Here is a 12,715-nt window from a genome sequence, read left to right as displayed (position 1 = left end):
AACTTTACGGGTACTTTGATAGTTTTATATTACATAAAGTCTCCTTCCCCCTCCCCTCAGCATATAAAGTGTAAGTTTTTATATCTAGCTTGTCTGGAGTTTTTCTTTTGTGTGGTGTTGCCCTAATCAAATATTTCACAGAAAATTTGAACGTATTGTGGCAAAAATTGGTGTTAATTCACGTTCCTAAGATATACCACCTTGCTTATTGTGCATCCATAAGGTGAAGAAGTGCATCTCTTTTAAAACATGTTCTTGAATTACTTTTAGAACTCAGAGCCAGGGCATAATGTATTGTAATGCAATACAATTTTAATTTGAATAGTGACTTCCATGCAAAATGCATCCTTGACGGACTGTAAATAATGCAATTACGGAATTAAAGAATAAATAATAGATGAGAAGGAAAGCAATAGTACTACAAGAGAGGAAGAACAGAAATCTTTTGGGGAGAGACTTAAAAGGGGAACGGGTCAAACTGGTGCAAACATGGAGAGACTTTTTTCAAATGCTGGAAGCTGCTAAGAAGGGAAAATATTGTTAACAGAACCTTGCTTTTTAAAGGTAGGTGACTGGTGAAAGCATTAGTATCCAGATACAGCTCAAGTGGGCATGTGGTGATGAACCCCCTCCCTCCCCCCACACACAGACTGCTGCACTCTGTGTGGGGAGGGTGCTGGACAGCCTATACCTGCAGATAGCCAAAGAGGGGGCTACAGAGCACACCATTTACATGGGTAGAGTTAGCCAGTGTGCCCCACTCCATTGTTCCTGGGTACACTGTGCCTAGTTTTCCTTCTCAAAGACCTAGGCTATTTTAGATAACATTATTGTTATTATACTGCTACTCCATCTGCACTGGTTACCAGGGTGTTTCCAGGCCCAATTCAAGTTGGTGGTTATTGTCTTTAAAGCCCTCAAGGCTTACAGCTTAGATACCTGAGAAACCACCTTCCCCCATACCTCTGACTTGGGATTGTTGTAACAATAGAATAAGGCAATCCTGCCTTGTGCTACCTGGAAATTTTTAGAGGAATAGTGGGATATAAGTTAGCAAAATAAATACAAAATTAATGTATTCTTTTTCTACAGTCTCTGTATGGTGAAGTTCCTGCTGTACCGCAACTGCCTCTATTCTACACACCCATTGATTTAGTGGACATCAGCGTAGAAATGGCTGGACTGAAGTTTCCAAATCCCTTTGGCCTTGCCAGTGCGACGCCAACTACAAGTTCGCCTATGATACGCAGAGCCTTTGAAGCAGGATGGGGATTTGCATTGACAAAGACATTTTCGCTAGACAAGGTAATACAAGCTGAGTTTTCTTTTTTTTTTTCCCCCATGAACAGTATAACCTTGTGGCTTTACTGAGAACTTTCCTTGTGAGTTAAATGATATAAGCACATAGGTACTAGATCCACCTGGGAGTTTTAGAATCCACCATTTTCACATTTGTAGGGCTTATGCCGGAAACATAAGAGGTAAAACAGTGCTTCTGAACATGTGCAGATTGCATTTCCTTTACCACTGAGAATCTACAGCCTGCTCATCTGGAACTAGATAGATGAGCTCCAGAATAGGAAATCATGGTATTCAAACAGGTTTGAGTCCTGGCAACTCTCTGTTGAGGAATTAAGAACTGTTTCCCATCTGCAGGTGGCTACCATTCCACCTGCATTGTCAAAGCTCTTTCTGCTGCTGACTGCTATGGATTGGAGGTGATAAGAGTGTTTTGAAAGTGGGTATCCTGTGCAATATGGTGATGGTGATGATAGTAACTTTTATATAGCACCTTACATATCTTAACCTGTTGTAACCTCACAACCAACTTACAAGATAGGTTCATATTATCATTCCTCTTTTACAGAGGGGTGCCTAAGGGTGCAATCCTACCCTGCACTGGAACAGGCAAGCCAGGAGGCTTGCGCTGTATCCAGCTCAAGATAGGGGCCAAAAGCGGCTCAGCCAGAGGCAAGGGGAAACTTTTCCCCTTACCTCTGGTAATGGCGCCGTTTCCCCTATGGTTCTCCTCAGACTTGTGCCTCCTCTTGAGGTGGCACAAGTCTGAGGAGAGCGGCTTGAAGCTGCTCTGTTTTCCCTGGGAACATAACTGCCGGATACCAGCCCCGCCTCCTGCTCCCCGCCCACTGCCCCTGGGACTGCCCACTGCCCGCTCTCCCCCCACCAAGGAACACCTCCTTCCCACTTCCTCCCTGCCCCCTCCCCGTCTACCTCAGAGCCTTGCGTCGGTCCAGCCAGACCGGAACAAGCCTTGGTGCCTCTGTTGGCGGAGAGGCTTGTTGCAGCCTCTGCAGGCAGGCACACCTCTGCGTGCCACCCTAGCCGACTCCTGAGGAGGCACAAATGTTCCTTATGGCAAGTCAAGGGCTGGATTGTGCCGTAAGACTGAGATCATAGTGGCTTTATAGTGAGTTAATGTCAGAGGAAAGATTTGAACTGTGGATTTCCTAGTGAGGTGGCAGTAATCTCTCATCACAGAGTGAGGTTGGTCTTCTGGTTCCATCTGGAAGGACATGATGAGCCAGTTTAGACAGTACTGCCCCATTGGCCCATCCAAAAGTGCAATGTGTCCTGTCCATTCACGTCCTCTGCCACACCATTCCACCACTACATAATCATGTGGGTGGTGTAATGTCCAAACCACCTCTCACTAAAGATTAGCTCAGTCTCTTAGCCAGGATGCTATGGCACTGGGAAATATTTTCACACACACACCCCAAAGATTACATTCAACTAATGAGCAACAAAATTCAGTATGCAAACTATGGAGCTGGGAAAATGGCAGGAACTAGTTTGGGTAGTGAAGTATTTGGGTGGGCGGAAAGCATTTAGTTCCTTTTACTATGAAGCAGTGGAAGTTCCAGGTTACTGAGGATCCTAGAACAAAGGCTTGCACTGGGCCTCCCATTGTGCCCCCATCTACCCCAATGGTGCATTAGGTCTTACCATACTGAGCATTTAGGGTTGACTTGGTTAGGGGAACCGTCTGAGAAAAATGACCCTTCAACCAGTTCCTGACCTTGCCAACCCTAAACAACACCCCTGTAATTATGATATGTAGTGTAGATTGTCTTCTGTTGCTGTATAACCAAGTTCTCGGAGATGTTTTTAGAATGGAATTGAGCCATGAAAAGTGGACTTCACAACTGAATTAAAATGTTTCATCTGGTGGATACAGATATTCTAGAAATAATTTCTTCCTTTGTGTTGTGCTAATGTCCCTAAGGTCTTCCATGAGAATGACATTATTTTTATTTTATTTTTCACATTTTTATACCTCCGTTCCTCCAAGGAGATCAGAGTGGTGTGTACAGTTCCTCCCTTTCTTTTGTTCTCACAACAACCCTGTGAGATAGGTAAGGCTGAAAGACCCAAAGTCACCCAGGAAGTTTCAAGGCTGAGTAGGGAGTTGAACCTGGACCTTCCAAGTCTAAGTCAAACTCCCTACATCATCCTGGCTCACTCTGTATAAATGGCAGGGCACTGATATAGTACGGCTCTCCTTGTTCTTCATTCATAACTAGGAATTTTCTGTACATTCTATTGCTATATGAAAGATAGATATAAAACAGAATGTTTTATATATTTTTGAATGGACTGGCCTCTGGTGGCCAAGTTAAGCGAGGAGGGGAGCAGTTGAACTGTAGTGTGTTTAGGGAACAGATGAAATCCCCCCAGAATTATATTAAAAATCATCTTCCTGGCTTGTGTAGAAGCTAGATTATTTTACTGAGCATTGTGGATCTGTTTTAAAATGGTCATCTACTTGGGGTCTGACTGACAGGAGCAAGTTCAAAATTTTGAAGGGCAGGTAAAATCTGGATTTCATGTTTGCAATATTTTGGACTTTTTAAGTGTAATACCTCAATTGTGGTATAATTTGATGAACTAATAGTTAGGCTTCCTTTTTCTCCTATACAGCAAATGCAGCATGATTCCTGGCAAATGACTGAGTTTGATATTATGAGTTTGATATTGAGTTATGCTGGATCCCAACCCCTTTCCCAGGGAGAATAGAGCGGCTTTAAGCCCATAGGGACCCATAGGGGAAAGTGCACCTTTCCCAGAGTTAAGGAGAAAAGTTTCCCCTTGCCTCTGGCTGAGCCACTTTTGGCCCTTATCCTGCGCTGGATACAGTGCAAGCCTCCCTGTGCCAGCGCAGGGTAGGATTGTGTCCTGAATTGCTCCCCTGCACAATTATTATTACTCTAGAAAGCCTTCTTTCTTTCTTTCTTTCTTTCTTTCTTTCTTTCTTTCTTTCTTTCTTTCTTTCTTTCTTTCTTTCTTTCTTTCTTTCTTTCTTTCTTTCTTTCTTTCTTTCTTTCTTTCTTTCAGAAGACACTTGCATGACCTCACCTTGTACAGGCTAAAAACGATGATTAATTCTATGTACAAGCCTGGGCTGGAAGAAAGTTTAAGGAACTCTGGAAATTGAAAGGCATTTTCCTTTGCCAGCAAAGCAAAAGTGTTCTTTCCTCTCCACTCTATTTTTTTTTAAGTGTGGTATTGGACCAGTCTCTTGTCTCTACAGGGCAGCTCTGCATATGTGTCTTTCCAAGCTTGGAGGTCTCCAGAAGGTTGTGGTATAATTGTTGCCTGACCAGAATTAATTCTAGATCACTGGAGCAGTCATTTCTTTAATTAAGGTGCCATAATAGCAGCCATTGTGACTGTGCCTTCTGTTAAATCGCACATTTGCAAAGCCATTGACCCTCTGACCATATTTCTGAACCATCACACCCCAGCTCCAACATGATCAGTCTCATGCCACCATCTCTGTGGCTTCCACTGACACAGCTTCTGCAGAGCATCACCTTGTGTCACCTCAACTCCCAGAAGTATCTGTGTTTATTTGCAGTTCCTTCTTTCTCCTAAGAAACCATTTCCAGTTGTTTCTGAGCTTCAGAATTTAGTTTAACAAGATTCAGGACAGGGCATTTGTGTGCGTCTGTGTAATAGTCAGTTTTTGATTAACTTCTAGCTATAGACATTTTGTGCTTGAAGAAAAAAGGCAAATGCGATCTACTCTTTGATTCTGTCCCTCCTGAACTGCACTGTTCAGACACCAACATCCCTTGGCCCTTTTCACTTTTGAAGTTGTGGAGACGAGATGCTTTTCTGTAATAATGGTGCTGGAAGTCCTTCTATTGAAAGAGACCTACTCCTATCAATGGGGAACAAAACCTACATCCTTACCCTAAACCAGTTATTTACAACCTTTTTCGTCTCATGGCACGCTGATAAATTGTCAAGACACAACCATCAGTTTTTTGACATTTCACAAGGCATACCATGCTGTTGGTGGGGGGCTCACATCCCCCCATGGCCCTAGTAATAAATAACCCTCCCCCAAACTCCCACGGCATACCTGCAGACCATTCGTGGCACACCAGTGTGTCACAGCACAGTGGTTGAAAATGTCTGCGCTGGACCCTAGTTTTACCAAGGGTATGGAGAAGGTTAATAATCAGTCCTCTGGAAAGTACCAAAGTGCTGTGTTTGGGGAAACATTGCACCAGGTGATCAACATACTTATAGCCCAATCCTGTGCTACCGCTGCATCCTGTGGCCCCGCAGCAGCCACCAAACTTTTGTCCCCTTTCTCTGGAGAAAGCGTCAAACTCTGCAATGGGGCTTCTCAAGTTTGCATTGGCTGTTTTACTGGCACAAACTTGAAAGACTCCCTGTCGGGCTTTCTGGCCCGACATGGAATTCAGGATCTGGTGGAGCAGAGCTCCCCGAAGTTCAGAATCTGGCATTGCCGAGCCCCCTGCCCAGGAACGCCTCCCCTCTGCCCCCATGGCCCTCACCCGGAGCTCTCACTTAGCTTTGGGCGGCATCCAGCAAGCACTAGGCTCAGTGCTGACTGGTGCTGGGTTGGTGCCAGTGCTGACTTGATACAGGGTGTCACGGTCATAGCTTATGGCATATTTGCAAGCGATACACTCATACTCATACCTTACTTCCCCAACAGTGGCTGACCAAGTCGCCATCGGGCACTTCTCCCACTGCCTCTTATAATATACGAGTCCTTATAACACACAAGATACAAGTTATTTTCCTGTTTCCAGTATGCTAAGCAAAGCAGTAAAATCATATATAACAATGGAATCAATACGAGAGTGAAACAGGGAATACATCCTAGCAGCATTCAAATTTCAATGAAAAGCCCCAGAAAATTAAAATCTTCATATGGTATCCAAAAGGCCACCATCCAAATTATGTTTATTCCAATGCAAAAAAGTGCTAAAATCAAACATTTCTACCATCTGCCAGGAGAGCTTCCATTGGGTCAGGGTTCTATAACTGGGGTATCACAAGTGAGAAGACCTCTTCTTCAGTTGTTACCATGTTGTACATTAGAGAGAGAAAAGATTAAGAGGTAAGATAAAAGATAGACCTTGTTGCATAGTAAACCAGTGTAATGCAGTTGTCCTACATAACCCCTCATTTAACTCCACATCTGGGGGGGAACAAAACGTGAATCCATTCATTTAAGGGCAGTGGAACTATAATACTGGAACATTGTCGTTTGTTATTAATATTGCAGTGCAGAGCGCATAGCTAGGTGAAACGGCATTTCTCTCAAATTAATATTGGTGTACCAAAGCTTTCTGGGAGCTTTTTATTTTTTATATGTGTGTTAGTGAAGTATGCAGAATTTGATGATCGTTGATATTCCCATACAAATATTGACCATCCAAGAAATGTTGTGAATGTCCAAGAACTCAAGACATGCACCAGGAAATGCGGATAGTCGATTAAATGGCACTGCCTATATTCACTGGCCATGGCACAGTGGTTGAGCATGTGCATTATATGCAGAAGGCCTCAGGCTCTGTTCTTGGCGTGTTTCGCTAAAAGGATCTGTAGCGGCATAACTGAGAGAGACACCTCCATTTGAGTCTGTTGAGAGCTGTTCTCCTTTTATGCAACACAAGTCTGCGTGGGCCTATGAAATCAACTCAATCCGCAGCATCTTCATATGTTTGAATGGAGAAATAATATAACCATTTTTAAGATGTTCATGAAATTCATTGGAGATTGTCAGCCTTACATTGCATTGCAATTCTGTTTTTACAATTCATCTTTACAGATTTTGTTTCAAAGTTTTTAGATTTTTTACCCCCTAATCTAATTTCAGATGAAGAACTGTTGGCTGCTTCAATATGTATGGCTGGAGTAGAGGAGCAAGAATAAACACAACAGGGGATGGCAGAAATATTTACCTTTGATTGTAGCTGTTTCCTGCGTTGCTATAAATGTAATTCTGATTAATCAGAGACATCTGTCTTTACTCTGCTGGTGACACACATTGATTTGTGATGCTGTCGCTTTCAATAACTTAGAAGTTGTTGCCTTTATTAAGGCTTCCCAGCAGAAATAAACATGTGGAGCAACTTCATCTGAAAACTCTAGCATTTGTGTTTAAAAGAAAAAAAATTCTGCCTGCTGCAATATTTGCCAAGGATTTCAGAAAGGGAGTTGTGATTAAAATCCAATTAAGCTTGAAGGAACACACAACACGGGGGGGGGGGGGACACACGACAAATTGAGCCAGCAGTATACTGTATATGCCCTTACACAGTCTGTACAGAAACTTGTGAAAGGGATGATGTCTGTATCTGCAGAAGTTGCTTGCCAATTAGAGCAATTGCCTGTATGAATTAGCTAATTGTGCTCAGAAATGGCATTTCTCCATAACATCAGACACTCTGATTCATGCTACAAGCAGTGGTGTTTCCATAGGGACGGATATGGGAGGCACATGCTTCTCTTCATCATTATAAGTGCCAGCAGTGAAGCACAATGACTTGCATTGTCCTCTGTAATGTCAGTATTTTGTTGAATTGAACTCACGGTGTAGAAAGCATATTTTCTTTCTCTGATATCACAGCGCAGTAATTTAGAATATACTCACTACAATTCTTGGTCCCAAGCCCCTTCCGCCCCTTCCAGAAAAACACAACACATGACTTAAACGAAAATAAAATGCAGAGAACCTTGGTGCTTTTAATATTGCAAAGTTTTCTTCGGCAAAGTTTTGTTAGAATATGAAATATTAATATTTTACAATACAGTTGTGATGATGGAAGTGCAATTTGCCTGGCTTGCAAATGATAAAGTAAGTATATGCTTACCAAGGGAGTTGCACGAGAATTAGAGCCCTGCTTGAACATCTGCTTGAAATTTTATTATCCTGTCCTACCAACAGTGTTTCCCTAGTTGTTTTTCAGATTGACATCTGAATATTGCACTGATTTTTTTTATTATTATTATTTTGCAGCAAATACATTTAAGTGAACTTGTGTTTCTTTTTTTTTTTTTCAAAGAAGGGAATTTAGAATCTGCTCCTTCACTTTTATCCTAGAATTGTGTGTCTATGTATTTGCACACACACAAACATACACACTCTTGACATTTGTAGATGCCAGATTGAAGGCTGGTATGCTATATCCAAGACAGGCCATTGACTCGCAGTGAAATGCCAGTTGATATCTCAGTAAACAGAAATATTCTATGCTTTATTGTGTAGACCGTATGAAAGCTGTGTCGGCTTTCTTTGGAGAGACAAATGATCAGATTGTTAATGTCAAATGGAAAAAAGGACCATTTGCCTTTCTACTAAGTAACATCAAAGATAATTTTTATTAACACCAATCCTGGGGGTGGGGAGAGTGGTTGGGGAAAAACACACCAAGCATTTTACGAGATTTTTCAGCATTTGGGGAGTTTGCCCTGACTTGAATTAGTTATTATTTTTACAAATAAGTGCTTTGTTATTCCCCTCCTCCAGAACTGGGAATTTGATAACAGAGAATGGCAATAAGGGAGAAGTATGAAGGATGTTCAGTGTTTTGTGTTTTGAATTTGTAAAGTTTCACACTTGTGAGAGAGAGGTGTACTTCAATAGATGTTGCTGAATCCTCTTGTGTATGAATTTTTTTTCCCATTGTTGTGACACAGTCTCCAACCACTTCTTTTTAGTCTCAAGTGGTTCTGTCCACTCCATTTAAGTTTGAGTTTGAGGCTCATACTACTGGGTGGTGATGGCTTTTTAAAGAGACAGTCACATTTGTAAACCAAAAACTGTATTTACTGCAGAGTTTGGCCCACAAATCTGGGCTGCTGATATTTCGGTATTTTCAAAGGCTTTTATATATATGTCTGCCACTTCTGTTGCTACTGTAATTATTTGCATTTGTATCCTGCCTTAGCCCAAGGAACTCAGGATGCTCTATTGGAGGGGTCCTCCCTTATTTTCCAAAGAGAGAGAGAGAAAAAAAAAATAGACCAAAGTCATAGAATGAACTTCATGGTTGTTTGAGCTGAAGCCCAAATTTCCCTGAGTCCAAGAGTATATCAACAGCACCACATTAATGCAAATCTTAGAACCAAATTATAGATTATGTATCCCTGTGTTTTTCTAGATTTCAGAGCAACTACAGCGTTGGGCAACCTAATCCTGAGCTGCCTGGGGCGAGTGGCTGCAGCGGCGCTGAAAATGGCTGCTGCCTCATCCTACATGGTTTGGGCAGCTGCCGCCGGCTTCTCGGGAGAAGGGGACTTTCGTTCTCTTCCCCCAGGTAAAGAGAGTAGCCCCGCAATGGGGCTACTTGATTCCCTGCCAACGAGAAGGTTGGCGGTGAATCAAAAGCCTCTGTGTCGGGAGGTGAGCCTGACATGGGGACTTTTGATCTGGTGGAGCATCGCTCCACCGATCCTGCCTTCCTCCCTCCACGCTCCCTTCCCTGGCACACCTCCCCCCTGCCCTCTCCCCACCTCCCGCTTCCCCGTAACATCTCCTCCCTGCCCTCTCCCCACCCTCCGCTTACCTCCGCCCTCCCTAGAAAGCCTTCTCTCCGCCTCTCTCCACGCCCCCACTTACCTCTCCACTGCTGTGCAGGCACTGCTGTGCAGGCAGCATCATGTGCAGGCAGTGAGTTTGGGTGAGATTGGAAAACATAATATCCCAAGAACTATCTGGGCCCCTTCCTTTGGTTCCTGGGCCCCCTTTCTGACCCTGGGCTTGGGTATAAATTAACCCCTTTATGCCCCTCTCCTACGCCCTGATCAGCAGCAGTACTCATTAAGTTCAGGTCTTCATTTTTTACTGCATATATGTTTATTATTATTATCCACTGCTTGACAGTTCACTGGCCAGCACCGGGCTACCACTGGTTCTCAAACATGCCTTAGGCTCGGTGGCACACCAAGCTCAGGATTGGGCTGTAAACTGCATCAGAGCTCTGGTACTATGAAAGGACTGATTTTAACTCTTTCCCTCTGGCATTTTTAAGAATTCAAAGCAGATGTGGGGTAGCCTGATTTTCTAATCCTCAGTTATGTTGTACTTTGTTAATCAACAGATGTACCTTGATCTAGCAGTCTCTTCCGGGTATGCCAACTCCAGTGCGAAGCTTCACCACATGTTTTAATGCAGCAACCAAAGTCACTCATACGTACTTGGGCCTACTCTGAATGGCTTTATCCGTAGGCATGAACCGAAAAGTAAAACAAAAGAAATCGAACACAAGAGATCTAGAAGACAGTACAAGCTGGTCTTGTACTTGCTCAGTTTTGCAAACAGACTTGCTTCCCTCCCATCGTATAAGTAGGGAGTCCATTGATTTGTTAGACTAAAAATATCAGTTTGCGAAATGGAAAGCAGTTTCCAATTTTAACTGTACATTTTTGTGAGGGTGGGGGTGAGCATGAGCGTGATGATTTTGTTTTATTTTGTTACAATATCTACATACATAGGAAAAAACAGGTCTCTGCCCTGAGGAGGCAAACAGAGGCAGGGGTAAAGAGTGGAAGCATATGTGACTGTTTCAGTTCAGTTTGCAATAGGGAATGGGGATGAAGATGTCTGGCCACAAGACTCATAGAAAAATTGAGTTTTAAGGAGGGATTTGAAGGAAGCTCAAAAGAAGGCATCATAGGAAGCAAAGTGAAGCATCAGGGGTAGCAAGTGAGGAAGGACAGAATTGTTTAAAAGGAGTAGAAAACCAAATGGCTGAGGGGAGTAGAGTGGAGTGCATGCAGAAGTACAACAGGATATGAGAGCTGAGAACAGTTTTGTTAAACATTAGAACATTACAATTCCAAGACTGCAGTTCTGCTGTCCTGTTCTGCCAAGCTTTTGTTTATTCTATTTTTGTCTTTTTGACCTGTTGGTTCTTAAAGCTGCTGACCATTAAAAAGTATTTAAATCCAACAAAATTAAAATAACGTACTGTCTAAAATACAACAAGCCACAGAGCAGAAAACAGCAGACCAGCAGCTTCAACAGCATTCTCTGGGAACCTTACGTGTCTTGATGATAGATGATGGGAATCAATGTAACACATCACCAAAGACTCTTTTGGCTGTCAGGTGCCTTTTACTTGTTGAGGCCACAAAACAGACTTACCTGCCTAGATGGAGGCTCAGCTCTGGGAACACAACGTGCATGACTTGGAATATGGGAAGAAGCGAAAAAGAAGCAAATGCTGCATATTCTTCTGCTTAAGCCTGATTTGACTTCATCTTGTTTGCCGCTCTTTGTAGATTCTGAGCCCAGTTGATTTGCAGCTGAGTGTTTTCAAGCCTTGCCTTCCATATCATGCTTACAGAGGAGCTGGCTTGTTGCAATATGCTCCACTTTGACTCCCAACTGTGTCTCTCAAAGCTGATCTTCTTCTAATTGCCAAGAAATATGTTCAGGATGTTGGAATAACCGGAAGAAAGAAATATGTCACTTCAAATAAAGGATAGTTATGTTTCCAAGAAACATACTTCTTACAAATAATGTACGTGATAGCAGGATTCAAAAGACAGAATTCCCCCCCCCCCCATAAACAGACAACTGTTCTTGAACTGTTGAGACCCAGCTGGTACAAGGAAATATATTACACACAAAAAATTAATTATGATGAAAATGATCACTAATGATGATGACACTTAATTTCTGTCATCTTGTAAAATTCTGCTCTTAACACTTACGGTATGTATGCATTTAAACATATATATATGCATAAAAATAAATACATTTAAAATACCTTTTAGTGGTATTTTAGTATTCTAAAAGACCACAGTATTGTACAAATTGTGGTCTGGTTATCTGAAGTCATTTTATTCACTAGTTATCAGGTTCGGTAAGAAATTATCCAAGTAATAAACACCTTTCATGCAAAATCCAGAGAACAATGCCATCTCTAAACAGCCAGCTCTTTTAACTTTTGAAATCATCCCCCCCCCCCCTTGTAGGAGTGAAATTGGACACTTAATTTTAAAGTTTGAGTCTGGGAGGAACAGGTAAAGGCCACAATCCAAACCAATTTTTCAGCACTGACATAAGGACAATGCAACTCCAAGGTAAGGGAACAAACATTGAGGAGGCCTCCATGACTGCCCCCCCCCCAACTGCAGGATGTAGCACATGCCCCACTGGCACACCTATGCCAGTGCTGGAAAGTTGGTTAGGATTGCACCCAAAGTTGCTTAGTAAGAAATATACTAGAATTCGGATAAAATTGCTTGATGTTGGTTAGCTGGCAAGCCCATTGCATGGAAGAGGTTAAATGGAAGCTTATGTAGAATTTAGATTTGTATATTAAGTGGGATGAGAACTTAGTGTTTGTTTGTCAGGCTTTCTCCATCCAAGGTGGAAAGGGTGACCCTATATTAGAACAATTAAACAAAGGATTGA

The 12,715-nt window shown here is 42.5% G+C and overlaps 1 protein-coding gene across 3 annotated transcripts in view; it reads left to right on the top strand.

Annotated features, from left to right (window-relative positions):
• The window catches only part of DPYD (dihydropyrimidine dehydrogenase), a 533,115-nt gene that overhangs the window by 307,561 nt on the left and 212,839 nt on the right, over nt 1-12,715 (top strand). For all 3 annotated transcript variants that reach the window (XM_066623608.1, XM_066623607.1, XM_066623609.1), the window contains one exon: nt 1,093-1,305. In XM_066623608.1, coding sequence (XP_066479705.1) covers nt 1,093-1,305 — 213 coding nt within the window. The remainder of the gene's footprint in view (nt 1-1,092; nt 1,306-12,715) is intronic.

Source organism: Tiliqua scincoides, chromosome 4 (assembly GCF_035046505.1).
Source record: "Tiliqua scincoides isolate rTilSci1 chromosome 4, rTilSci1.hap2, whole genome shotgun sequence".
Lineage (NCBI taxonomy): Eukaryota > Metazoa > Chordata > Lepidosauria > Squamata > Scincidae > Tiliqua > Tiliqua scincoides.
The sequence above is the reverse complement of the archived record's forward strand: the minus strand, read 5'-3'. Positions and strand labels throughout refer to the sequence as shown.